The sequence below is a fragment of the Aplidium turbinatum genome, chromosome 12 (assembly GCF_918807975.1).
Source record: "Aplidium turbinatum chromosome 12, kaAplTurb1.1, whole genome shotgun sequence".
Classification (NCBI taxonomy): domain Eukaryota; kingdom Metazoa; phylum Chordata; class Ascidiacea; order Aplousobranchia; family Polyclinidae; genus Aplidium; species Aplidium turbinatum.
The window spans coordinates 11303818-11330143 of NC_137483.1; the positions used below are offsets into that span (position 1 = coordinate 11303818).

At 35.4% G+C, this 26326-nt stretch overlaps 1 protein-coding gene across 2 annotated transcripts; it reads left to right on the forward strand.

The window, feature by feature from the left end:
- The first annotated feature begins 11649 nt into the window (after positions 1 to 11649).
- LOC145781007 (uncharacterized) lies at positions 11650 to 25252 on the forward strand. Of its 2 annotated transcripts, XM_082592709.1 has the most exons (12): positions 11650 to 11854; positions 12806 to 12891; positions 19624 to 19714; positions 19949 to 20201; positions 21110 to 21248; positions 22137 to 22277; positions 22414 to 22547; positions 22742 to 22907; positions 23237 to 23455; positions 23718 to 23847; positions 24065 to 24393; positions 24861 to 25252. In XM_082592709.1, exons 1-12 carry the CDS (start codon positions 11764 to 11766, stop codon positions 24939 to 24941), a joined length of 1860 nt encoding a protein of 619 aa, XP_082448835.1. In that variant the 5' UTR covers positions 11650 to 11763; the 3' UTR covers positions 24942 to 25252. The 2 variants fall into 2 exon arrangements, with proteins under 2 accessions (XP_082448835.1, XP_082448836.1); XM_082592710.1 differs by lacking the exons at positions 11650 to 11854; positions 12806 to 12891 and adding an exon at positions 18045 to 18143.
- The last annotated feature ends 1074 nt before the right edge of the window (positions 25253 to 26326 follow it).

Consider the following 26326-nt stretch of genomic DNA (forward strand, 5'->3'; position numbering starts at 1 on the left):
GTGAAAATAAATTTCTTTGCATTACAAGACATGTAACCGAGTCGTTCATATCAAGCATTGTTGTGGGTTTGACACCTGTCAGAAGATACTGTACTTCATTTTCTTGAAATGTATATTTTAAGAATGATTTCGCAGAGTTTTTACTCAGAGTCAAAGTTGAAAAATTTATAATCCGTAAGCTTCATAATTCTTTGAAAAGGTTCGTAACTGCATTTAGGTTGAAAAGCGCTGCTTTATTATGTAACGATATTTTCCAAGTGGTTGGAAGCAAACTGAAACACATTAACTTCTGTTCTTCTTGCGTTTGAGAGCACTGATCTTTGACTTCGATACTTCGGTGGTGTGGGTTTCTTGTAGGAGAATTGCTGTTACTTCTTTTGTGTTGCTGTACCATGACATATACTACACACTACACAGGTTTGACTGGTGAAATAAATGCTAAATTTAAAATCGTTTTATTAAGCAGTTTTAAATTTTACTTAAATAAAGCCAAACAAATGCACCAAAAGTGTTTGTTTCCATTTCGAATGAAAGGCCATTCTCATTGCAAATTTGGAAAGCTTTGCCAATTAGATTCATATTTATAAATGGTCAGCACAAAATTAATTCATTGCGTCACAAAATTTGTTCTCTTGATTTCATTTCAAATCAATTCTTTGCAAAAAAAATGTTTTAGTTCGCCTTGCTTTAAAACGACTTTTTGAATGGCTGGTTGTTTTTCTCAAACGCTCAGTGATAACGTGAAGCAGTTGCAGCAATTCTCATTAGAATTAGCAAAAGCCACAATTTCTTTCACTCATTGTCAGTGAAATAAATTATGACCACAGTTTCAAAAGTAATAAGATGACTCACTTATTTTGGCAACTCGGAGACGTGATTTCAACAAGCCGTTTGTTTTCTTGTCTTGAGCCGCTACTTATGTAATCACATTTTTACGATCATATATTTGATGTAATGAGACGTTCGTAATATGCTATAAACCTATCGCTTGCAAGGCGTCATGTTATTCTTGGAGATGGTGCATAAAAGTACACACAAACTATTTTTATCTCGTTTGAACATACCGCTTCAATCAAGTTTTCATTTAACAACTTTCAGTCGATGCGTCTAAATCCTAAAAGTTCGCTAGAAAACAACAAAAATCAGCTCTGACTTGGAATAAATCATGTTTCCGGATTAATTTTAATAACCTGTCAACGCACAATATTTTTCTGTTTTGTCTTATCCAAAAGAGCATGTTTTGTTACTTAAATCGTTAATCTTTTCGGAGTGCAAAACTTAGCAATGTCAAGAAATCATTCCGTTTTTCCAGCAAGTGTATTATTTTTTGGTAAACATCCTCTCAAGTTCATTGACAAATGATGCGGTTTATCGCTTTTTACTGTGAGTCATTTCTCGTAAGTGTTTGTAACTATTTCAGTGTTAAATCGCTTTAAACGTAAAGTTTGTAACTAATGTCTCAGCCTACATCGTAAATGTTTCTAGGTCAACAGTTAGTTCATTGATTCTCCATCAAAACAAGAGAATGTGTAGCTTTGCACCAATGGAACGTGATTTAGCCAAAAAGTGATTGTGTAAGTTTGATTTTGGTGGGGAATTTTTTCCGTTGGAGTCATTGCTACGTGTGCATAAGCTGCAAGTGAAATTTTAAATGATACAGAAAATAAACAAGGGTGTACTTGCTTCAAGGGGGGAACTAAAAAGCTTAGTTAGGCCTGCCGATATATTACCAATATTCAGACACGTTTATTTCAAAGTAGAGTCATTTAAAGTTTAAACGATGAAAAAATGAAATTAGTCAAAACTAGAGTTACTTTCCAAGAACGTCTGGCGGTTGATTTGCTGCTTAAACGCGGAATGACATTTGGGGTTTCCACGATGTACCTAGTTTATATCCACTGATAGGCCAATAAAGCGAAAGGTGTGAAATGTTATGCATCAGCAACGTGTGAAGCCTGATCTGTTGTTTCGTCATTTCCTTGTTTTTCCACTTATTACAGTTTTGAGTTGCGTCGCCCATCTTTTCTGGCTATCTGCATTTCTGGAAACTTTTTGTAGCCTTTTTGTCATTCAAAGGTTGTAGAATTCCTATGAAAACAAAAAACGTTTTCAATTCAGAATAATTTTTTTGGCAACGTTTTTCTTGGCACTTGATTTCAATGTTTTTTTTGTCGGTCGGCCGTTATTTAATCCACCGCACTTGATTCAAACTGGAATTATAAAAAAGAATCTTGTTTCAAAACTACTAATTTTTAACTGAATGGTTGACATTGCCTCTCAAAGTGTAAAGTTGGATAGGTTTGATACGATGCAGATTATGTTTCCTATCCATAAAATTATTATACTGATTTCAAGTGGGACTTTTTCAAACCATGTTTTCATCACACAAATTTTAACTTTTCTCTGCATTAAAAAAAACGGTAAGAAATGTAACAAAGCGTTTATAAAAAAAAATCGAAACAAAAGATTTTTTCGAAAAATAGCCAAAATATTTTTGTTTTAGTAGCTGAACAAAAAAATATTTTTAAAGTTTGTAAAAGCTTACAAAAAACTTTGACCAACGCAATGCCATACGTTAATATTTTACTTGTAGCCTAGCAACTGAAAAACTGTCAAATTATAAAAACTGATAAACTTTGGAATCTGTAAAATACTTTTCAGACGTTCTGTCTTCTGTACTTGAGAAAGATTTGTGCTTAACACAAGGCTGCTGATGGGCAACCCTAAGCAAATTCCGTCCCTTTTTACATAGACCCAACGTCTGCAGACGTTGAATTATTGCAAAAAGAAAGGGTTTCATTAGGCATGTAGCCTACGCTAATTGGTGATTCAAAGGACAAAAAATGCGCGATTCACTTACTTTGTATTTAAAGAATTTTTGTCTGATTTATTTGACATGAGTTTGTACGTTTATCAGCTTCATTCCCCAAACTCCGTACAGTTTGTTCAAGAAGAAACAACATTACGTAATGGCCGTGATTTATTCTCTTGTATGTTAACATCGTTCATTAGCAACAGCATGGCTTGATGCGTGGACTGATGATTCAACTTTCAATGTTGATCCAACTGAAAGCAAGTCAATAATTGTTACATGCTACAGCGCATAGCATCGAGTCAACATTTGTGCTGGTATGAAAAGAGATTCAAAGCCTAGCATGACGGATACGAAAACACTTTTCTTTCACAGTCACACTGCCGACTGTATTTCTCAATATACGAATAAATTAAACTCCATACATTTGAATACGTATGTCCGATCGCCCATATTGGAAATTTACGTATTCAAGAAACCAAAATAATAAAACTTTTCACTAGTGTGTATTGACATTACGTCATTGCTAGCCTATTCATGAAACAACTAGGAAATTTTAATGATAGTGTTTGATGATTCATAGTATTAAACCTCAGCTGGCGTAATTAATGGTTTTTGCATTGCTTCACAATATGCAGACGTTGAATCAATGTCAAGAGCAGCATTCTGTTCCAGCTGGGGTATGTAAGCAATGCGAGTGGCCTTTGTATAATTTTTGTACACCATTGAGAAACAAGTTTAAATCAATTCAAAAGCCAAAAATAAACGTACCAGAACTAAAAAAATTAAATTATAACCAAACGCTTCCTCGAACGTACAGATCACTTGATTCTGAATTTTCACAAGGACTTTGCATCGATTCATTCACTGAAGCCTGATCAAAACATTTTTGGTCAAAAAAGAAAAAAAAATTCTTCAAAAGTCATGTAAAATTAAACAAAATGAAGTTGTTGACAAGAAAATAATTTGAAACTAAGTTTTATCTAAGAATTTTGCATTGAAACGAATTGTGTGGAAATTTAATAATCCTTCACCTACTGGAAATTTCAGTCTGATTTCAATAAAACGTTATAAAAAAAGTTGTCCAAACAAAAAAAAGCTTCCAAACGTGCATTTCCCTAAAAGTGTAGTTGTATGTTGTGAGAAGCAAACTCTGTGAGCTTTCATTTCTAAATGCAGCTCACTAAAATAACGAATTGGTTATAGAAAAAGAAAGACTAGTGTTTGAGGAGTTGCTTCAAGAGATATGAACTTTTTAAGCGGAGACGCAGTTTTAAAGCTGAATGTAGGCTATGTCAACTCATTTTTTTTTATTGTCGGTATGTAAATGTAAACACAATGTAACAACAACAAATAGAAGCAAAGCTGACACAACGAAAAGGTGGCAAAAGTAGAAAGGTTTAAAAATGTGCATTTATGTATGTTTGAAAGTTATGGGCAAACAAACAGAAGTTAATGTCGCCACTCAACAATGAAGACATGATTTGAAGACCTGATTTGTAGAACTGCTATAGTTGAAGTCCAAAATACGACTATTGAGATAAAGCAGTTAAAATTCTTTCATCGTTATTCAATGTTTCATTTCTATGCAAACACCAGCAAGTGTTGTATCAAAATTAAGTCGTTTTTTTTGTTTTGCGTGGGGACAGTCACTGGCCATCATGCAACATATTTTTGGTGGTAGGCTAACTCACTTTCCACAAATTTGACTTAAGTAATTCTACAACTCAGGTCATCAATTGGTCTAGCAAATTGAGACAATTAGCCTGCATAGTGTAACCAAAATTTACTGATTTTTTTCAGGCTATTAATAGAGTGATTTGAAGGTTGGATGACTGAATCTGATCATTAAAGGAAAAATAACATTACAAAATACAGAACATGTAGAGATTAAATTATTATTATTGTTAATTCTCTAAACGAGTGTTAAATATTTTCATCACGCCGGCATTGTTCGCGTGGTGCAAACATGGCATAATTCATGCAAGCCAACATTATTTACATGAGTGAATTGAACATTAACATATTCCATGTGATAAGAAAGCTTTGAAAATGTGAGAACCGATGGGAGTGATGTTCAAATGAATCGCAATGTTGCCGTGCTAACAGAAATTGCTTGCTCGATAAAACAAATGTGTTTGCAAACGTCTCTGCACTCTGCCAATTTATTGTCATGTAAATGCAATACACGCTTGATTAAAAACCGCGTTTTTAACCAAAAACCAATGGCGTTTGCGTGCACATCAGCTTTTGTGTATATGAAGAATAACAAGTTGTACCAGTGGCGTTCATGGCTTGCTTTTGGGCTCGGCCGGGGATGATTTTAAGGGCCATAATCATTCCTAGGGGCTGGGAAATTAAAAAATCCACCGCGTATTCTTTGGATGTATTCTAGTGTGTTTTTCTTAGAATTATTTTCATATCGGTCTCGAGGATTTCATTGGTACCGGGTCCAGAGTATCATTTCAACGGCCCTCAGTCGTATGCACACATAAGTTGGCAAGCCGGTTTCAGCCTAGGATTGAGGCCCATTCCCACCATACCAAAGGACCATGGTTGAAACGTGAAAATTTAACATTGGGCTTGCTTTGGTTCACAGAGAGCAGACTGCCGCTGACGTTTTACTCTGTATTTGGACATACACTGAACACTGAAAAGCAAAACAGGATATGTACATTCGAAATCCGTCTTAAAATAGCACTAAAGGTTTTATATTCAAAGCAGTATTTTACTTAGGTCTACCTTGGCATGTTCAAAAAGGAGTACAAGCAGCGCACATCTAGTAAAAAAAAGCTAAAGGTGGTCCCATACTTGGTTCAAGTGTCGGGAATGAGCAGATAAGGTTCTTCTCATTGTAGGCTACTAAACCTTCGGCACTAAGGAGAGTAGGGTGGCCAGTTCCTTTCTCTCGGCCGCCTTTCCTGCAGCAATTATGCCCACCCAATTTATTACACCCTAGGTAGAGTTGAGCGGTGTTTTTAACAACCAGCTTAGCCGGGAGTCGAACCAAGTTTGTATAATTGGAAAGCCAACGCCTTATCCCTGAGTTAGGCCATCCCACCACACCATGTAACTAGCCTAAATTTTATTTTAGTGGACATTGATCAAAGGACAAAACTTGCATAGTGTTTCAAATCTTTTTTTTTTCATTGTTTCTAAAATTTCAAATTTTTATTTGTGTTGTCTTGCGAGAGCTTGCTTTATTATATCAATCACTCTTTGTGGTCAAGATTAGAGAGTCTTACTCTAACCTAATTTTACATTCAGGAAGAAATCAAAAATGAGTATTTAATGAATCTGAAGAAAATTAGCACCTCAGTTCGTTGTGAAATCAAATACAGGTTATTGAGTTACTGGGGGTTAGAGTGTTAAGTCAGCAATAATTTGAAAATCGAAAAATCTTGGTAGGCTACTGTAATAATATAAAAATAGAAATCTTACAAACTCTTGTTTTTCACACCAGGCTATGTACGGTACTTCAACACTTTTCACTTATGAGTCAGCGGAAATCTAAACAAAATTTGGTACAAGATCTTCAGAATTTCCTGATTAGCGCTGGAAAACAACATAGGACTGGATTATTGAAATCAACAGCAACAAATACATGATTAATACAAATGGATACTGCACCACATTGTCTCGTTACCTGGTATGAGTGTGTTGACGAAGTCTAATCAAAGATAGTTCGATTAGCTAGCTTAGATTGCGGTTTTAACACACTCGAAGATCAATTAAACAAACGTATACGAAGTGATTTTTCAAGCAGTTTTCACAAAAGTTTTCCGGGTAACTTTCCAAACTAAAGTTCAGCAGCTTTTGCACGTAAATCATATCGTATAGTTTTTTTCGCCATTTGTTATCATTATACGACAAAGGCGCACAGACCACCTCTCTTCTGTCTATGAATGCAGCGGATTATTATTGAAAGCAACACGGCGTAAACCCAAAGTTTAAGCATGTTTTTGTCAAACAATGATAAATAGGCTATGCTTTGTTTACAGCATAATCAATAAGAAGTGCAGCAACCTTTTCAAAACCACAAGATCTTTTGATACTTTTTACAGAGAAAAGTTTATCTAACTTTGCTGCCGAAAAAAAATGAAGCCACCAACTAGTTTTGTTGAGCATCTCGTTCCAATATGCTTTCATTCAAGTAACAATTAACTGAACTAACCCAAAGTTGAAGATATCAGCTGGAGAACTTTTATAACAGCAATTGCGTGTAGTGTTGCCCTCGTTTTCTGTGCAAAGCAAACCTGCATCATGCTGGTTATTTAGCACAATAGAAAGTTATTTTCAACGTACAAATGAGGATGTGAGCGAAAGTAAATTAAAATCCGTAAGATGTGATCTTTAAATAAATAGAGTTTAGAAATTACTAACTATGCTTGAAATCTAGATGTTTTGTAAATAGATCAGCCTAGTGGTCAGACTCCAAACAAAAGGTTGCATTTGAATGGGTTTGATGTGTCCAGAAATTCAAATAAACTTTGAAATGCTTTCAAACATTTGGTTCTGATAACATCAAATGTTGTTTTTTTCTCCATGAGAATCACATAAGCTACATCCGATGATTAAAACTATTTTTTCCAAACACTGCCTTAGTTCTGGTCATGCATTCATTGCAATTGCATGCATTTCACTTTTAACCATTCGTTGCCAGATTTTTTGCTCCTTTTTAACATGAGTAAACAAAGCGTTATTTTTATCTTGCTAAAGAGGTAGTTTAGATGTGATGCAACGGTAGGTTACAAGTCATCTGTCCACGAAAAACAGCAAAGTAACGTCATTGGCAATTGCATCTTAAAAACTACAAGTTTTTTGACAACGACGATTGAGTTGTTGAGATATAAAAAATGTACCCGTAACAAAACGTGTTCTCTATTTTATGAAAAGCAAATCTGAAATGACGGTAGTTTGATGTGTTCCTTTAAATATAAGAAGTTTGTCGTCAATGCTAGTTAAGTAGCCTACTTAGAGCTCACTTTTTAAAGCTTGAATTTTGTTATTGCTCTTTTTGTATTGCATTGGACAAGCAACAAAGATAAAGAAGTTCTATAAGAAAGGAAGCTGCAATTTAGTTAAGTATATATTTCCACTTTCTGCTTGATTTCTATTGGCTTGAAGGTAAGAGTTTTGTGAATACAAATAATCTTTTCAGCGCTGGTAATAGAAGCCTTGGTAGCGCTAAAAACTTGTAATTTTATTGAATTTACAGATTATTTTATATCCATTTGAAACTGTCTTCTAAAATTTGTCAGTGGTGGAGGACAAGAGTAACTAGAAGTCTAGAACAGAAACACTTGCAATCTTTTTGAAGCAAATATCACATTTGATTCAAAGGATAAAAAAATAGTCCCTTGTGTTTATATCCAGCTAGCCAAAGAAGTGGTTTACCTCTAACCCCATGTTAGCTTGGCTTTGATGTTATAGGCCTATAGTTTGTTCAAGAGCTCTTAGATCAGATTCAGATCAGAATCACCCTTATGGAAGAACTATTTTACCCACACCCAATTTAATATTTCATAAAAAGATATTTACCAATTGTTGTGGACTTGGTGATACAAAGTAAATGTGACATTGAGTGATTAGCAGTGATAAACCGCTACTATCACAGCAGCAAATACCAGCTATGCCAAGTCTTTTTCCGGCAGCACATTTACGTTTGTACGCATTTACATAGTTTAATTATTATTATTATGTAAAAGAAAATTTGACGTTAAAACTTTTTAAATAAGTCTATTGTCTAAAGGGTAATGTAACTTGGGTGGAAATGACACCTAATGGGTAGGCCTACTACTTTCAAAATGCTTTCATACAATTAGTCGATGTAGCGAACAGTGACTAACACCTCAAGCAGGCAATTTAAAGGTAGAGTGACTTTTAGGCATGTAGAAAGGTTAAATTTAGCCTTTTACGACATAAAGATAATACGTTTTAAATTCTCTGCTTATTGTATTTATAGACACGGCGAATATATGTTTTAACGTGATAGTTTTCTGTCATCATAAAATACATGATGTCGCTAAAGTGGGAACGACCCAATGATTGATAACAACTTGTTAAATTTGATTTTTTTTTCAAAGAAGCAAAGCAATGCGATTGAAAACAAACGTAGGCTTCGCCAAAAATTGTAGAATTTCACAAAAATCTATTTTTTTCGCATTGCTCTTTCACATTTGAAGAGGTCTGGCTAGTCTGAGAAAAAGCATGTTATCCAGTAGTTTTGCAGCAATTGTGATATGAACATAATATGATTGCTAAGCCAGTCTTTGCCTTGCAGCCTCCCATATAACAATAAAGATAAATGTTTATGAATTTGTCTTCAATCATTGTCTTTAAAAGATATAATAATATGGTATGATTTATTGCACGACTTCAGAGAAAACGGAACAGCTGCTGGCTTTGTAAATTCTTCTTTTGTGGAGGGTACTAAATTAAGCTGTAGCTTGCGTAATTATCCATCGTTGTTAACGTGACCAACCTAAGGTGTTCGGAAACGCTCTTACTTACAAAATTACTTGTTTACAATGAAAGAAAAAAAAAAAAAAACTATAGCGACGTCCACGGGTAGAGGTAAACTTCAAAAGCAAATCGAACACCCCATGAACACATGTCATTTGAAAACTAGATTCCGAACGTCACTATCAGCTGTTTATGTGGCACCTTCTGTATATTTTTTAGGCCAAACCTAGTTTGCAAATCAAATTATTTTTCTCATTTATTCAACATTTTCAGACGTTGAATCAACAACAAAAAGGATTGATGAATAGCCGAGACATGTGAAGCCTTCGTTGAATAGTAGAAATTGTATAAGTTGTGAAACATTCAAGCCTGTTCAGTTTCCGATTTTGTCCAGCAGGCTATTTTGCAAGTTACTATTGAACTTGCATTTAACTTGAATAAAAAATAAAAATTTTCATCTTTGCCCTAGTTTGAAAACGAGACGAATCAGGATTTCAAAGTTGCTATCTGCACATGTAAGAGCAAGCTTTATGGCTAGTTTTTTGTACATTTAGTATAGCGGATTTAAAACAAAACACAATTTCAGTAAATTCATAGTGTCGCAATATGTTTTATGGTTTAAATGCACAAGTTAATGGTTTAGGGAAGTATTAAACTTAAAAATAGTCTGTGAAAAACATCGGTCGCTGGTGCTGGGTGAAGAAACGAAAGGCGACATTGCAGGAAAAAGTTCCCAAGAAAAAAGGCCGCACTCTACTCTCGTTACATTTTTCATTGAGCGAAAACTCTCGGGAAGGTTTATTTGTTTTCTAGGTGCCTGCAGGTGGTTCATTTTACACTTTTGATCTGTCTTGATGCATGCAGGCGATTACTTATTGCAGCCCCAAAGGCGTAAAAACAAACAGGACTTCTCAGTTGTCATGCTGTTTACAAGATACAGATCTAATCACAGGACAGTCAAAACTAATGTTGTTTTGACTGCCATTTCAATTTGTGCTGATGTAAATACAGGGAAGAAAAGCTTTATTTTTACAGAGATCAGGAAACTGTACGTTTATTTTGAATAGAAGTCAAAGTGCTTGTTTTTACATATTGGTAATGAAATGGAAGAAAAGGTTGTTATCAAATGGTGTGAAAAGCGTAGTCAAAAGTGCTTAGCATTAAGACAACACTGGTATGAACGCTCAGTGCTAATGATAACTTGTCTAAACGCAGTTCGCCGTAAAAATTGCTTGCTCTACTGTTGTTTGAACAACCGCTTTTCAGCGAAAGTAATATTTCTCAGTTGCAGCTCGAAACAACAGAAAAATAAAACATACTTTCTTGCAAAATGTTGACAAAGTGTTATAGTAGAAAAGTTGTGAAAAAGAGATGAACTACTCCATGTCGTCTACTGGTTGAAGAGCGTAAACGTATCTGCATTACGTAGCCGTGTTTGCGTATATACACATTCGTCATTGTTTAGCACACAACCCAGAAAAGATGGATAGGTGTCGACCGGTATGACGAATAGGAAGTTGCTGTATCTCACATACCGGTGAATCGTTCACACAATCTGCGTGTTGTTTAGAGGCCAGCCTAACCCAGTAAAAATGCTGCTGCTTTTACATTGTTTCAAATTCGTTGCCGTTTGTGCAAAAAAAGCGGCAACGTTGGCTGGCTGGGAACACAACTGCGTAGAGATTTCAGAAGAAAGTCATGAAAAACTACTGTGCAGCTATCAATCACAGCTCGTGCAAGCCAACCTTCTAATCTGTTAAGCAGAAAGGAAATAAAATTGTTGCAGGTATTTAGTCATGTTGTCAAAAGTACATGAGAAAATTATTACTTTTTTTGTAGAGATTGTTGGCGTTTTGATCTGAGGTAGCAGTTTATTTATGAGTTTTAAACAAGTTTTGCGAAAGTGACCACAAAAAGCACGGAATGACCCTGACCTGACGCACACGTAATAATCCTTTCAACAGAAAACGTTTAGCAACACAAACAAACCAACTAAAAACTTCAGATGTTAGCAAATGAAAAATTTTGTATTTCTTTGTGTTTATTTCACAATCGAAACGGTGATAAGGTTATTTATCGCACATTTTTGTTGGCACATATTTTTCAAAAACATCAAAAATTAGCATATCAGTCATTGAGCAATTAGTTAGTTTGCAGGATGTTAGAGGTGATTGGGTTCTTTTTAGAGCAGTGTAGCCTAATGCTTATTTCGTGATTAGGAAATTTTTGTTTTGTTGCCAATTGCAGCTGCTAAACATTTATAACCACTATAGCCTACAAGCCCTACATCCACATTGTAGGTCAGATTCAGTTGCTCAGTAGCAGACGCAAAAGTTTTTATTTCTTAAAATTTTTTTATTTTCTGCAGATACTACGTTTAAGACTTGAAAATAACTAGGCATTTGACGTTAGGCTCTGTATAACGTTTCACTAATTCAATATATTTTTTTATTTCTTTCGTCTGTTAATCCTCATAAACCGAAGATATGGTTGATGGTGTATTTTCTGAAGCTTCGTCAGCAGAATTAAGTTATGATGATTTTGTTGAAACTTACGGACGGATCCGTTTGAACTCGGGTGAGTTTAAAAGAAACTTTTTGTTGACTTGAAAACGATCCTAATTTTAAACTTTCAACAAAATATTTTATTTGAATAAGCTTAACTGAAGATGATCTAGCTGCTAGCTGATCGAAATCGATTTTTAGCTATTCATGATTAAACTGACTCGTGTAAAAATAAATTCCTTTGCATTTCAACAGACATAACGTTATTAAAACGTTTTTGTAATGTAAGTTTAAGTTAATGAGTTGGAGAGAAGATGGATTTTTGCGCAGTTTTAAAGTTCTGAATTTTCATTTTAAGATTTTTATGTCAAATAGATTTCACGTTTTGTTTGTGAATTGAATTTCGATTTTCAAATTGAAGTTTATTTCCGTTCGCTGTATGGTTCGAACACGTTGAATCAACGCGAAATTTCACCAAATCTAATTGACCTTGTGTCACCTCACTCCACCATGACTTGGAAAAATTTGCAAAAAAGACAACAATGGCCAGACGTGACATTCTATGTCTAATTGCTTGGCTCTTGTTCAGAATAAATAAGGATTTAATTAAAAAAACAATTTAACTTGAGCAAAGCTTCCTACACGACTTCAATATATTAAGACTGTTTACTGCATTCACAAGTGTTTGCATCAAAGCATGTAACTTTGGTAGCCGCTTGTTCACCCAGTGTTGTTACATTTTTAGCTTAGCGCCTATCGTTATTCTTATCCCAAAGACTAATATGGCCACATATGTTAAAGAAGTTAAAGACATGCAGTTATTAAACTGTCTCAATGAAATAAACTGCTGCATTGATTTAGTCGCTTTGTCAGTTGTCAGAATGAGAGGCTCAATTACCAGAGTTTCAGTTTTAGAATCAGTAAACGACCAACTGATACCAAAAGAGTAAATTTTAATGTGTTTCAATTTAGAGCAAGAATAGGTTTTTTGAAATAAAACTTAGTTCTTGAAATAACTTGACAGGATCCCCCAGGAAGAAGGGGTCTATAGAAGACGACAACAACTCAACATCCACCGACTCCTTCTCAACTGTAGTGGAGACATCACAGGTGATCATTATAAAAAATCGTGTTAGTTTACCATTTAAAAAAGTCGTCTTGGTCAAAAATCGTTGCTTAGCAAGATTTGTGATGTAGATGTCGTTTTTTGCTCATTTTAGTTGAACAATGAACATATAACGTTTTCAATCGAATTTATGTAAATGATATTGTCGCTAAAAATTCTAGAAACTGCGTTGGAAATTTAGTGCTCGAGAAAAGTTAACTTTTAAATTTTTTTTTTATTAAAATCTTGTTTGAAGAAGTTTTATAATCACGTTTACAGTATGTGAACGCGTGAAAACGGTCAAACGACTTTCTCCTGTTCTGATAAGTTATCTGCAAACACTCCAAAAATTCACAAAAATTTAACAAAGAGATCTTGGCGATAAATTTTGGGCTTGGCAATGAGTCTCAGAAGAACGAGATTTTAAGATCAGATATTGGATTAAATCTGTTAAGCAAGGTCTCAGTTTTGACAAGAAAATATTCAAGCAATCGTTCCCTTCATAAAAAGAGATTACCTAGCCATTGACTGGTGCTTAATTTTTGGCCATACGGTTCCAAAGGAATTTGTAGATATTTGTTCAAATACAAGTTTTACGTTTGTTGAAAGGCTGAAGTTGACACCCCATGTTTGCTAAGATTCTTCCGCTATCGTATGTTCACGACTGCTTCAGTTGGCATTTTTTTTCGGCAATTCAATTGTAATAGAAGTTCCATCAATGGCTTAGCAAGCAAATATAGATATCTTTGAGATGGCGTAAAAGTTTAATGCGATGATTGCTTTGTGCGGACGAAATATTTGTTCTTGTCCATTCTCGTTGGAATGTGAGCTACATGCAGTGTTTGTGGTTAGATAAACGCGTTAATGATTATTTAACACTGCTATGAATTAAATCGTATACATCTTATTCAAATAATTTTGTTCAATAATTTAAAGGGGTGCAAAGTGTTTTTCATAAAAAAAATCAAGCTGGAATTAACACCTTCAAGAAATCCAAATTGGAATTTTCCCAAATAGATAAGATGCGACCTTTATGGTGTTTAAAGCAAGGGAGTTTCTATCTGTCTGTTTAGATTTATCGCAGGTTGATCATTCCATGAGATATTTCGATTACAGTATCTTCGCAATGTGCGTTGTGCAACCTGCACTGCCCGGAAATGGTTGAAGGTTTTACCTCAACTGAAAAAAAAAACGTTTCAAACCTTGAATCAATGTAAAAAGAACAGAATTTTGCTAGCTGAACTGTCGAGTTGTCGATTGATCAACGTAATTGAACTTCCGGAACATATCACGATCATTACATAAAAGACTTGCTTAACCGTACCATAGCAAAGGATTAATTGCCAAAAAGCGTCAACATTTGCCTTGTTCAATTTCATGGTTGGGCAGTCAGCTTTTTCTGACGTTATCAAACCAATCGATTGACCACGACTGGCGTATAAGCGATAAAATTAACCATGGACGTGTTGGTTCTGTTTTTCAATCAAAATCCACAAGACGCATGCGTGGCATTTTCGCAACGTCATTGTCCACGTCAAAACAAAATTATAATAATTTTTCCAACGCTTTTTTGGAACTAAAACATCATTTCTCAAAGTTTGTTCTTTGTAAAAAATACAATTTAGATTTTTATCGTCGACCAGTGTTGAGTTTCTTCCAAAGCAGTGGGCTTTTCAACAAAGCATGTTTTTTCTCTAATATATATAGTAGTTCTGGTTTGTCATTTGATCACGCAGTAATTCTCTGGCGTCAGAAATATTTTCTTATAGACTATCCTTGCTAAAGAATTTATTTTAGTCCTGAGTTTATAAACAAATGTTACTTTGCACACACACGCGCCAGATAAAAAGAAAAAAAAAAGGAATGCGATGGCCAGACCCCTAGGAAGGGACAGGCATTACTAAAATTCCACTTGACGCGTCTTTTAGTCTGCAGGAATAATTGGGCACGGCCCTTTTCCTGATGCTTTTTAACCTCGAGAAATTATTGTGTCTTCTGACAGACTGATATCTGACCATACTTCTCACATTACTATAGCGAAGATTTTTAAGGAAATGTATGAAAGCATTGAAAAAGTGTTTGATTCTTTGAGCTGAATTAAATGAGATCCGTTTAAGCTTAAGTCTTTTCATAAGATCTATTTTACGAAGATTACATAAGCTTTGAACAGCTGCGAGTTTGGAACTATAGTACACCTGTGTATTAGAAATTTGGAATCAATTGAGTCGAGTATGAGTCCAGTAAACAAAAGTCAACTTTAAACGTCTTTAGACATTAAACCAATGCAAAAAAAAACTTTTCTGATACCATACAATGCTATAAATAGGATATTATGAATGGTGTTGTGAAAGGAACTGCACAGTTTTTCTGCATGAATATGTCTGAATTTAGATTGCGCCTAAACGAATCTGGTCAACTTCTCAAACTGCAAGCTGGACAGTTGAATCTGTCTGATAATAACAAAGTTGAAACTGATGCATTGTAATTTGTAACCTTTGTTTTGGTTGCTCGATTTTACCGAAAATAATGAAATGGATGTTGTATGAAATTGGACAATTCAACTTTCAGGCAAATAAAAGCAGCCAAGTTTATATTTACTGCTTTTAGTTACGCGTTTGCCTTCCAGTTACGCGTTTGCCTTCCAGTTTTTCTCAACGTAACAACAATTTTCACATGCAATATGTGTCTCACTTGTAGGCTACACAGCACAAAGCATGCAAAAGTCGGAGGCACAACTAGGGATGGGCAAAATAGAATACCGAATATAGAATAACCGGTTGTGAAGCCTAACCGGTTTCAAAATCCATATGAAATCGGATAATTGAAACCGCTTTAACGATCGACTCCGTACCGCTTCGTCTGGTCGCAACGAATTCGCTGCAGCGAAAGTTAGAATTGTTTATCGATTTAGTGCAATCCGACACAGGAAAAACGTACGAGTTTCGTTGTTCGCATTAAAGAGATCTTTCTTGTCAAGCGCAATATTTTTGTGTAACTGCCACATCTGCTTCTTCAGAGAGATGTTTTTCAAGTGCAAGTTTAACTGCCACTAGTGTTGGGCGATATTGAAAAAAAAAACGATACGATATTTGAAAAATACTCGATATTTCGATATTTTTGTTCTAATTAAGAAAAGTGTTTTTCAGTCTTTGAAATTAGCGTCGGCAATAAAAATGCCGAGGCCACACGAGCGCTTGTAACGTTAGGGTTAGACATTCCTGCCAGTCGTTATGCCACAGCCATAGATTTGTTCCTTAGTCAATACCCTGATGGAGCTCTGCGAAAGAGGTGTGTGAATGGGTATCAAAGCACGAAAGTTGCAAAACGTGGACGCTTCATTGCGAACGGCGAAGACAGTGTAGATTTACAGCCAAGCGACGAGCCTCTTGATGTGTCTGATTCCAGTGATGACGCGACAATCTCATCCTCCGATACAGCATCTGATGATTCCGATTCTGACAGCTAGTTCTTTATCAAATAGAATTTGTGTTGCTCGCAGTATCCCAATTGTGCCGAAACTATGTTAGTGCATACGTAAATCGAGGCAATCTTCTCGCAGAGAGCTATTAATTTGGTACCTGGTTGAGCAATTAACGCTATTTTATGATAATTTAACGTTGCTAGATGTCGAATTAATGTAAAACAAGCGTAAATTTCTTTTTGGGCATTGTTGTTACGCAATATAACCGGCCGGAAAAATTAAATCGATTTGTGCTGACTCGAACGTTGAATCAACCCAAAATTAACTTACTTTTCCTCCCCGTGAGTTATTTAACGTGAATTACCGTAACAGCGTGCGTATCCCGTTGCTCGCTTTATCACTACTTTTGGCATTATTATATATTTTTCCCTTTTCATTTTACATGGTTTGGTACAATTTTTTTCGTAATAAACGTTCAAAGCAATTGCCGAGGCAATTTTAACTTTTGCCGTTTGGCCTCGGCAACATTTTTGTAAGGGTTTGCAGTTACGAGTTATCGCCCAACACTAACCGCCACCAAGATGAGATCCCGTTTGACTGGTGAACATTTAAAAAGTCTAAATTTGTTACACAGCAATAAGCAATTTTGTGATGTTCATTGCTTTTATAAAATCATTAAAATGTGTTGATGGTAAAAACTGTCAATTATTCTAGAATAGATATCTGTATTCTATATTCGGTTTCAGTATTCTAGAATATTCTAGAATAGCTAATTATTCTATTTTGCCCATCCCTAGGCACAACCTTGCCACGTTTTTGGTAATTACCTCAGTGGCTTAAATTCATAAAATTTTTACATTAGCTTCTACGTCACGATTTCACCTACATGACAAACTGACGTATTTTCATATCGATTCGGCAATGCAGCTACAAAGTCCGGGTGGAGAAAAACAGATCAAACATGTTCTGACTTGGCAGGAAAGAATTTGAAAACATGTTTTATTTAACCAGTTTATTTTGAAAAGGTGGGCTTCTTGCGATAGTTATTGCCATGCATTTTAAGAGAAGTTGTAAATAGTATGCGCTTTTCTTATCTCTGTAGCTTTGAGATAAAAATCTGTGGACAATTGACTTGTTGTACAATTGAATTGTAAATGTTAGTGTTTTTTGAACTTAATGTTAATGTTTGAACGAAAACGATAAGAACAGTTTTTGTCTTTGGCTTTTAAAGCAAACCTCCATATATTGATTACCTTAAATATCTTTGGAGTTGATTTATTTTTTCGAACCGAATGTCCGCGCTCATATCACACAAACTGTGATAGTTAAAAATAAGCGAAAACGCAAATTAAATTCTTCCAAACAATTGCATATAAGTAGTTAAGTACTGATCATATTCAAAATAAAACTAGCTTGTAAAATTTGATAATTTCGACCAAGTTTGAAAATGTTTCAGTTTAAAACAAAGGTAGTTGAGAGAGAAATAGCGCAAATATACTGGCACTTTTAATGGTATAAAAATTATTAAAAATATCCTGTCAGTAGGCCTAACCTGTTTTTAATTGCGTACATTGAAAATCACTTTAGTGTGTTTGACTTTCAAGACAGCGCTGCCATGAAAACATATTTTCTGTGTGAGAATCGAAATCGTAAAAACAGTTATTTCCGAATCACGGCGCATGATTGCGGAATGCGGCAAACATCACAACTCCGTTGGGATGCTCTCTCAAAGGCCGCATGTCAAAGACGATCCTAGCAACAGAGGTGTAATGTTACAGTTTGATTGTTTTGCATGATTGTCATCAACAAAGACATTAACCTTTGCAAGGCTTCAAGGTAAAAGCGTGCCGTGCCCATTTGTCGGGTGAATAGTTTAGCAAGATTTAAATTCTCGACTATTCTGAAAAAGTTTAAAAGTATGTAAAAGACTTTACCACCTAAGAACTGTCACGTGTCAAATGCAAGGCATAACCGTATAAATACGTTGTAAAACCATGTCAGATGGTCTAGCGGGTTGTTACATGGGTTGACAATTTCTTGATCTCTTTTTTTGAAAACAACTTAAGTATGGGCGCTGGTTTAAGCTGTGAATAGTGTTGCGTTATTTATGTTAATGTCATCATCGAAATATTTTAAGAAGTAAATATATTTGTTATCTTGAAGTGATAGTTTCGTGTTTTAATTAGTCCAAAGTGAGCGTTTGCGAAATTACTTTAATAGCTTCTTCTGAATCGTGACCAGATTTCCAAGGATGTTACCGTGTAGTAACACTGAAATCGCACCAGTCGTCTTCACGCAGTGCTATCATTGACGTCTGCCAGTGATAAGAGAAAGATAGCTACAAATTCTTAAACAGTCAGAAATTACAGAGCTCAGACAGAGAGCAAACGGTTGAGCTTTTCATACGTTCACTTGACATATTTAAAGGCTGCATTGCGGTCGGAAGAGCTTATTTTTCATGGTATTGGTTTGGTTAGCATAAGTTCAGTTTAACTGCATCCGTTGGGCCGATCGGTTGTTGATAAGGACAAGTGGCAGTAATTTCAGCTGACAATTTTAGAAGGACAGACTACAGTGAAGTTAGCAAAAAGGAAACATGATCTGTTTTATTAAAGAAGCATACTACACCTTGGGGACAAAATATGATCAGCCTTACAGGCCATAAACACTGCCAATTGAGCGGTATAATATTTGAGAAGTTATCTGGTTCTTCGAGGCATGTTGCAAAATTTGACCAGAGTAGACGGTATTACGACATAGACAGTGATATGATATATCAGGGCTTATGCTGTATGCCGTCATAACAGGTGAAAGGATGTCATATTCGGCATTTGCGTTTGTAATATATTACATCAATAAAAACGACAAGACTTTACGTGCGAGCAGGTTTAATATGTTTTGCAACGTAAAACAACCATTACCATGGTTTATAGTCCTTTTTTTAAAAAAAAGATTTGATAAATTTTCGATATCGATATTGCATGTTACCGATGCACTGCAAAGTGTCATCAAATCAGTTAGCTAAAACAAGTGCTGGACAAAACGGTCGTAAATTCTTCAGAAAAATACTATTTGTTTGTAAGTTTTCAGCAGTCGCAAAACCGAAAGGCAGTAAACCAATTTGTTGCCACAATACACTCTTGACTAATTACTTTTACGCGTGGGAATTTTAACTTTGTCGGCTCGCGCGACGTGTGAGATGACGTTTTTACCCACCAAACTATGGTCTAATAGTTATAAATTTAGCTGCAGAATATTAAATTGTAAAAAAAAGTAATTCTTTTCAAGCATCTAAATGTCATTCTTGTGTTTAAAGGTTGAATGTGACGGTTTAGAACAAGTTAGTGATAATTCAGCTGCTGAAGAAGACTGTGATTCACGAAGCGAAGAAGCCGACGAAGCAAAAGGTACAATGCGTAGCACTTTTGTTTAGAAAATATCTATTTCATGACAATTCTATTGTTTTGCGAGTAAAATTATATCGTCTTGGTTTACAAAACACTGAAGTAAAACTAAAAATAATCAGCTAAAGGTTCGTGCTTTTACAGTAATTTTGCTTGTAAAAGAATAAACTTAGTTTTTGCTGCTTTTTTACTACTATTTATTATTTTGATATCACATATAATATCTTTAATGTTTAGGAAATTACTCAGAAGACATGGACAAACTTTCCGAATGTCTAAGCGGAAATCGCCGAAGAAGTTCCACATTTTCCAACATGGCTAGCAGGCTTGCGAGGAAGAGCTTCCGGATTGTGGCGAAAAAAGCCTCTCGAGATTCGGAGCAAGAGAAACCAAGATCTAGATCTCGCTCCAGAACCTCAACGAAGTGGAACAAGCTGTTCAAGCGTAGCCAAAGCAAGTCCCGCTCCCCAGATGGAAGCAAAGATGCAAGGTAATTTGCTATTCTTCTTCCATCAGTTTCGCAAGCCACGTGACGATAAAAACAAAACAAAAAACAATTTAGACAATCTGCTGATTTCTATTTGAACCTTATTATCGTCCATTGAATAAATCTTTTCAGCACAATTCTTTGATTCAAAACGAACTGCAGAACTGACGAGAACTGACGAGATAAAATTTATTCAAGCCCAAGAATTTTCTGACAAGGTCACATTAAAAAATTATCTTAATCTCCGATAAAAACATTCATTCTGTAAAGTTTTCACACGAAATCGATTAATGTTTACTTCAGAAACAACCGAATGTTTCAGACATTTGTCAACACGAGGTCTTGATCTCGTAAAAAAACGTCAAGTTTAGCTATGATGCTTTTTCCCAAACAGTTAGGAGAAACGTCAGGAGTCCACTTTAACCGAGTGATGTGGTATACACGTCACTTGTTATACTTAGACCCGATTTATTGTGGTCGGTTTATTTAAATAAGCCAGAAATGCGCACAGCACACTGAGTAACTGGTATGCATGTCAACAGTGGAAATATACGTTTGCAATTAAAAACAGATTTTGCTTAGCACGGTTGTACACGTGACAGTAGCCACGAAAAAGTACGTTGTGGTTCGAAACACAAATCGCGTCTGTCATGTTTCCTCAATCAGTTTCAACTTCTAATTACTTTATGCAAGATCATTATGCAAATTTCGACTCATGAATTTAAAAAAGGAAGTGCCATTAAATATTGCACAACTCGAAACCTAGGTACAGATAGCGTTAGTTAATGATTCGTTACAGAATTTACGTACTGTAATCTATATGTCGGCACAACGAAAACTTACGTATTCTCTCAAAACACCATAAAGTTTTTTCATGCGTTTCAATAACTATTTAGTTTTATAATTTTCAGCTCTCAATCGTTTTCTGATGGAAGGTACTCGCCTTTTATGACGTCAGGCCTTACGTCATCGTCATGTCATCATCCTGTCCGACCAGCATTTGGAAGAAGCATGAGCCATTCTCCAATTATGATGTCATCAATCGAACCGGTAAGTAATAAGGAGCTCGCGTTGCTTCAGTTAGTAAATTCAGTCTGAAAGTCTTCTGCGGTTACTATGATGAAATTTTCTTCGTTAAAATTACAAGCACGCCGATTTCAACAAATGCAAACATATTTATGTTTCAACAATGTTTCAACATGTAGGCTATTTATTTAATTGACAACACAATTTATTTGTTTGGTTGAAGATGTTTTTCAACTTTCAAATACACGACTTTCATCACATGAAAAGAAATCAATGCCAGTTTCAAATCCTTTATGTAAAAACGACATTTACAAACATTTAATTAAAGTTTAAACTGAAACACTTGTTGTCTAATTTGCTACCTTATTGCCGCCTCCGCCATATGTATTCATTGAAAATCAAACAATATCCGCTTGTGATGGATCAAGTAAACATCGAGTGATTGTATTTTATGAGTGGATTTCATACTCAAGTCGAGAGACATGTTGACATTGACGCAATGGTGGAAACGCTTATTGCGCCAAACACCAGAGAGGAATATTTGCTTAACGTATTTGATAGATTACTTTCTGTGATCGGTTTGATGCTGTATGTTGTTAAAAGAGCATCAATAAAGTACATTAGGTTAAGAAAACTACTGTGCCCTTGTGGATGTATTGCCAATCACTCACAATGTTGTCTCAATTTTATACCTTTTGTTGACTAAAGTTACATGTTTTTACGTTTGTTCAAGGTAGACAATTAAACATATCCTAACTTTATCACAAAGTCATCAATTTTTTGATAGCACTCTGATTACCTTTACCTGCTTTTCGCTTGATAGGGTTTGCTGACGCCTGATAAAATAAGTTTGTGCAGCTATGTGTACATTGCCATGCTCTTGCTAACATAACCAATATTGATTATTTGCAGCCCGTTAGCATGCCCAAAAGAAGAAGCTTGGATACTTCCAATTCAGAACACAACGAAATTCAAACTCCGATGAAGAGAGAAAACCTACAGCTGAACCTAAATTCAACATCTTCACAAAACAGAAAAGTCCTAGAGAGACCGGTAAACTTGCTTTTTTTATTGAAGCAGTATCGCCATCTTAATATTCCATGTATTGCTTAAAATAGGTTATAATTTTCATGCGATAAACACACTTTTTTATCTTTGCAATTTTAGACAACACTGCAATACTTTTTAGACTTTTCTTCCTATTTCACCTGACACCCCTGAACCCAAACCGTGTACTCCTGAATATGACGTCATGCGAAAATACGAAGATATTCGGCACGAAGACGAATTGCGTATGGTTGCCATAGTGACCTTGTTGAACAGGTGAGCTTTCAAAAGTTATATCAATTGAACTCTGTCATATTTGCACCAATAGAGTATAAATAACATTAAACTCTTCTTAGCTCAACACCAAAAATCTGAAGCACTGTAATTAATTTTAATTCGGAGGCTGGCTATTATCCTTTCTCCAGGAGGAAGAGTTGATTTTAATTCGGAGACTGTTATCCTTTTTTCAGGAGAAAGAATTCACTCAAAATCAAATGCGATCAATTCAACAAGGATCTGAGCGACAGAAGTGTTGAAGACAAGGAAGCTAATGTAGTTCGCTCAAGGTTGAAACACATGAAGAAGAAATTAAACGTAGTCCAGCAATGCATTGATGAACAAAACGAAGCCATGAAGGTGAGCATTGATGGCGGCAATCTTTATCATATCATCAGTTTAAGTAAACCTTTGTTGATCATACGTCGCAAGGATTTGTATGTCTCAGACCCTTCGTACAACACTTGAGTAATGTAAAACATGCTGAAAGTTTATATTTTGTGACATTCAGTATGCACAGTTAATACGAAAATTAAACTGGTGTGAGTCCCTTTGAATCTAAAAATAATTATGAGATACCTTGTGAATTGTGATAAACAGATGATAGTAAGAGATGTTAAATTTTTAATTCTTTTGTAAATCAACCAAATGTTAAATACATTTGTTTGACAAGTTGGTTGATTTTGTAGGTTAACTCAGCCAAATTGAATCTCCAACACAGCCTGGAACTTTACCAGCTCAATTTAATCCGGGAAGACAGGAATGGATATTCTACCTGCAAGAATTCCGGAAAGAAGGAAAACAGACCTTTAACAAAATCCCGATCCTCTCCAAGCTCTTGTTCCGACATCGTGCAATCACTTGATGAGAATTGTACCTGTGATGACTCTTCTTCTGTGTCGTCATCGGTATGTACTGATGAGTAATATGTTTCAACTGACTAAAACTTGTGTGGTCAGACCTCGGAAGATGTTTTTGCTCGCAAAAAAAATGTTTTTTGTAAATCTGAAGATAACATCTATTTTTAATTCGCTCTACTCCTTTTACCACTCTAGATTTGTTTTCATTCTCCTTGTGCTTTCTTGGCGATATCTGAAGTGTGGTGTTAAAATTGGATGATCACCATTATTGCAATTCACACTTGAATAATACTTTGCATTCTGTTTGCAGGAGCAGAAAGCAAATGATTGTATTTCGCCTTTGTCGTTGTACTCGCGCCGCTCCAGCACCACCTGTGGATCTACTGTGTACTCACCCAACGGCCTGAAAAATAAACTTACCTCATCTTATGAGTCGACAGGTATAGTTGTGTATTAATACTTAAATTTGAAAAAATTCTTAGAAACAAACCCTGTCTGTTCATAAAAAGTTCCATTTTAATAATATCGATCTCATGAACTCAGATGCTAGAATTGAAAGAAAAAGAACTTTTTTGTTTAAACAATTTTGGTCAAGTAATATACTAACTTATATAACTAGGATTTTTTCATGTTGACTGAATGTTGACTTTATTGTAGGTCCAACCCGAACCGTGGACTGTGCGGTGACATCAGATTGCGACAGTGGCTTTGATAACGGTGACGTGCTAAGTCGAAGTGACTTCAGTCTTGACCGTTCTTTTTCAAAATCCACTGGATCTATTACGTCCTCTTCTTCAAGAGGTACGACACCAGGATCCACATCCACCCAAGATGGCGCTTCTCCTGGTGATCATTATGGACAAGAGTACTTTTTCTCCCAGTCCAATTCCTCATCTGAACTATCACTGTGTAAAGGAAAACTACAGAAAAAGCTGTCGAGCAGTTGTCAAAACAAAATTGATGACTCCGTGCTGGCACCTATCGAGGTAAATATTATATTTTTTTTAACACTAAGTGTCACTAAACATTCTATTTGCACTACTTTCAAATTCTTTGGTCGACTATATGATTAAATGAGATGAATTGCTTCAATTGCGCTACTGAATGTATGTACAACTCAAAACACAGAAAATGACCACTGTTTTGCAATTTGCGATAACACAAACAAAATTTTAATTTTTGACTCAACCTCTGTCACTTTGTTTAGCTCTGCAATTAAAAACTTCTATCATATTATAAATAGCTTTGGTAGAGAGATACTTTTTGAAAACCATAGACAGATAATTATCTGTCTATGGTAATTATGTCTACGATAATTATCGATTATAATCGATAACAGCTTAATAAGATTAAATTTTTTTTTTTTAAATTATGCAATTCAATCTTATTAAGCTGTTATCGATTATCTGTCTATGGTTTTCTATCATATTCATATCGTTTTCTGCTATTTCAGGATTTTGAAAAATTCGCCGCACGGACAAAACGAAGACTTTCAAATAATGGAAAACTGGTTCCGTTGAAAAAGGGAGATTGATGCGCTAGCTCTATTTTTATATTTTCTTCAAACAAATTTGTTTTTATTCCACCTACAATGTTGTTGCTCTAACAAAACGTATTGTTCTTACTTTCAAGTCTCACGACACCAACCAGCGTCGAGTAAAATCTTATCTACCGTGCCTTCCAAAGGCGTTGCTTGCAAACGTAGAAAGCTGCATATTTCCGGACAGCAAATCAGTTGCTTATTACATTGATATACAACGTCTGCAGACGTTGAATTAATGTGCTGTAAAAATCGACTGATTTGCTGTATGGACTGTTGTGTCTTGCAACAAGTTCTGCTAAATAAAGAACAAAAAACAAGGCATTGTTTTGACTTTTCTCATGATTTTTCTGCAAAGGAAGTCAAACTCAGAAAGAAAATTACCACAATGTTGATGGTATGAAGTGCCCTTAGTGAATCAACATCTAGTCAGACAGTTAAACATACAGAACGGTGGCAAGTTTTACTCAGTTGTGAAACTAGGTTTTCACTCCGCCATTTTTCATTTTGATATTTTTCAAAATTATAATCGCAATACGTCATAACCATTGCAAAGCCTTGTTTTACAATGGCAAAACTAAAAACGTATTAATGTTTTTAATTAATCGCTTGATGAACAGCCTCATTTAACTTTTACAATACATAATATTTTACAGGTGGTTGTTTTTTAACACGTCGATTAAAAATAGCTTTTGTCAAGAGTAAACTGCTTGCGCTAGCATTCTATCAATAAACGGCGTATTTGATTGAAAAGGCGTATCATTATATCGCTACAACTAAAATAGCTACGCACAAATTGAAAACATAAAAGACTGTTGAGTTGAAATAAGCATATTTAAATTTAATACGAAGAGAAAGAACTTGTAATCTCAACATCAGATAATGGTTCACAGCCATCCATTCGACTATCAGATGCTAATCCAAGCCTTGGGGGTCTTCGTCGAGCCATTTCTAGTTTTCTACAATTCTACTAAACACTTTCACTCCGCACGTTTCCATATCGTTTCCTCGATCTCCCAAATAGCTCTTGATCGTAGATTAGAGCGGTCGGTGGTGCTTCAACCACCAGTTGGTGTAATCTAAGCGGTATGAAGTTGTTCAACGAGACACTTCAAGCGATAAGTAAGCTTCAATGAACTCGATGCTGATGTTTTGATTTAAACCGGCGGCTGAAAACAAAACACTTTGTAAACGAAGCAGGACAGTCAGTGATGAACTATTGTTTTTACTTGTTTGGGAAAATAAGTCTACTTCTGACATTAAATCAGCACAAAATTCCCTCATTCGAAATTTATCACACTCCGACTAAGCTATCAGCAGAGAGGTTGAGGGGGCTTCTTAATGTGCATAATGACACCAAACAAGCGATAAGTTAGAAT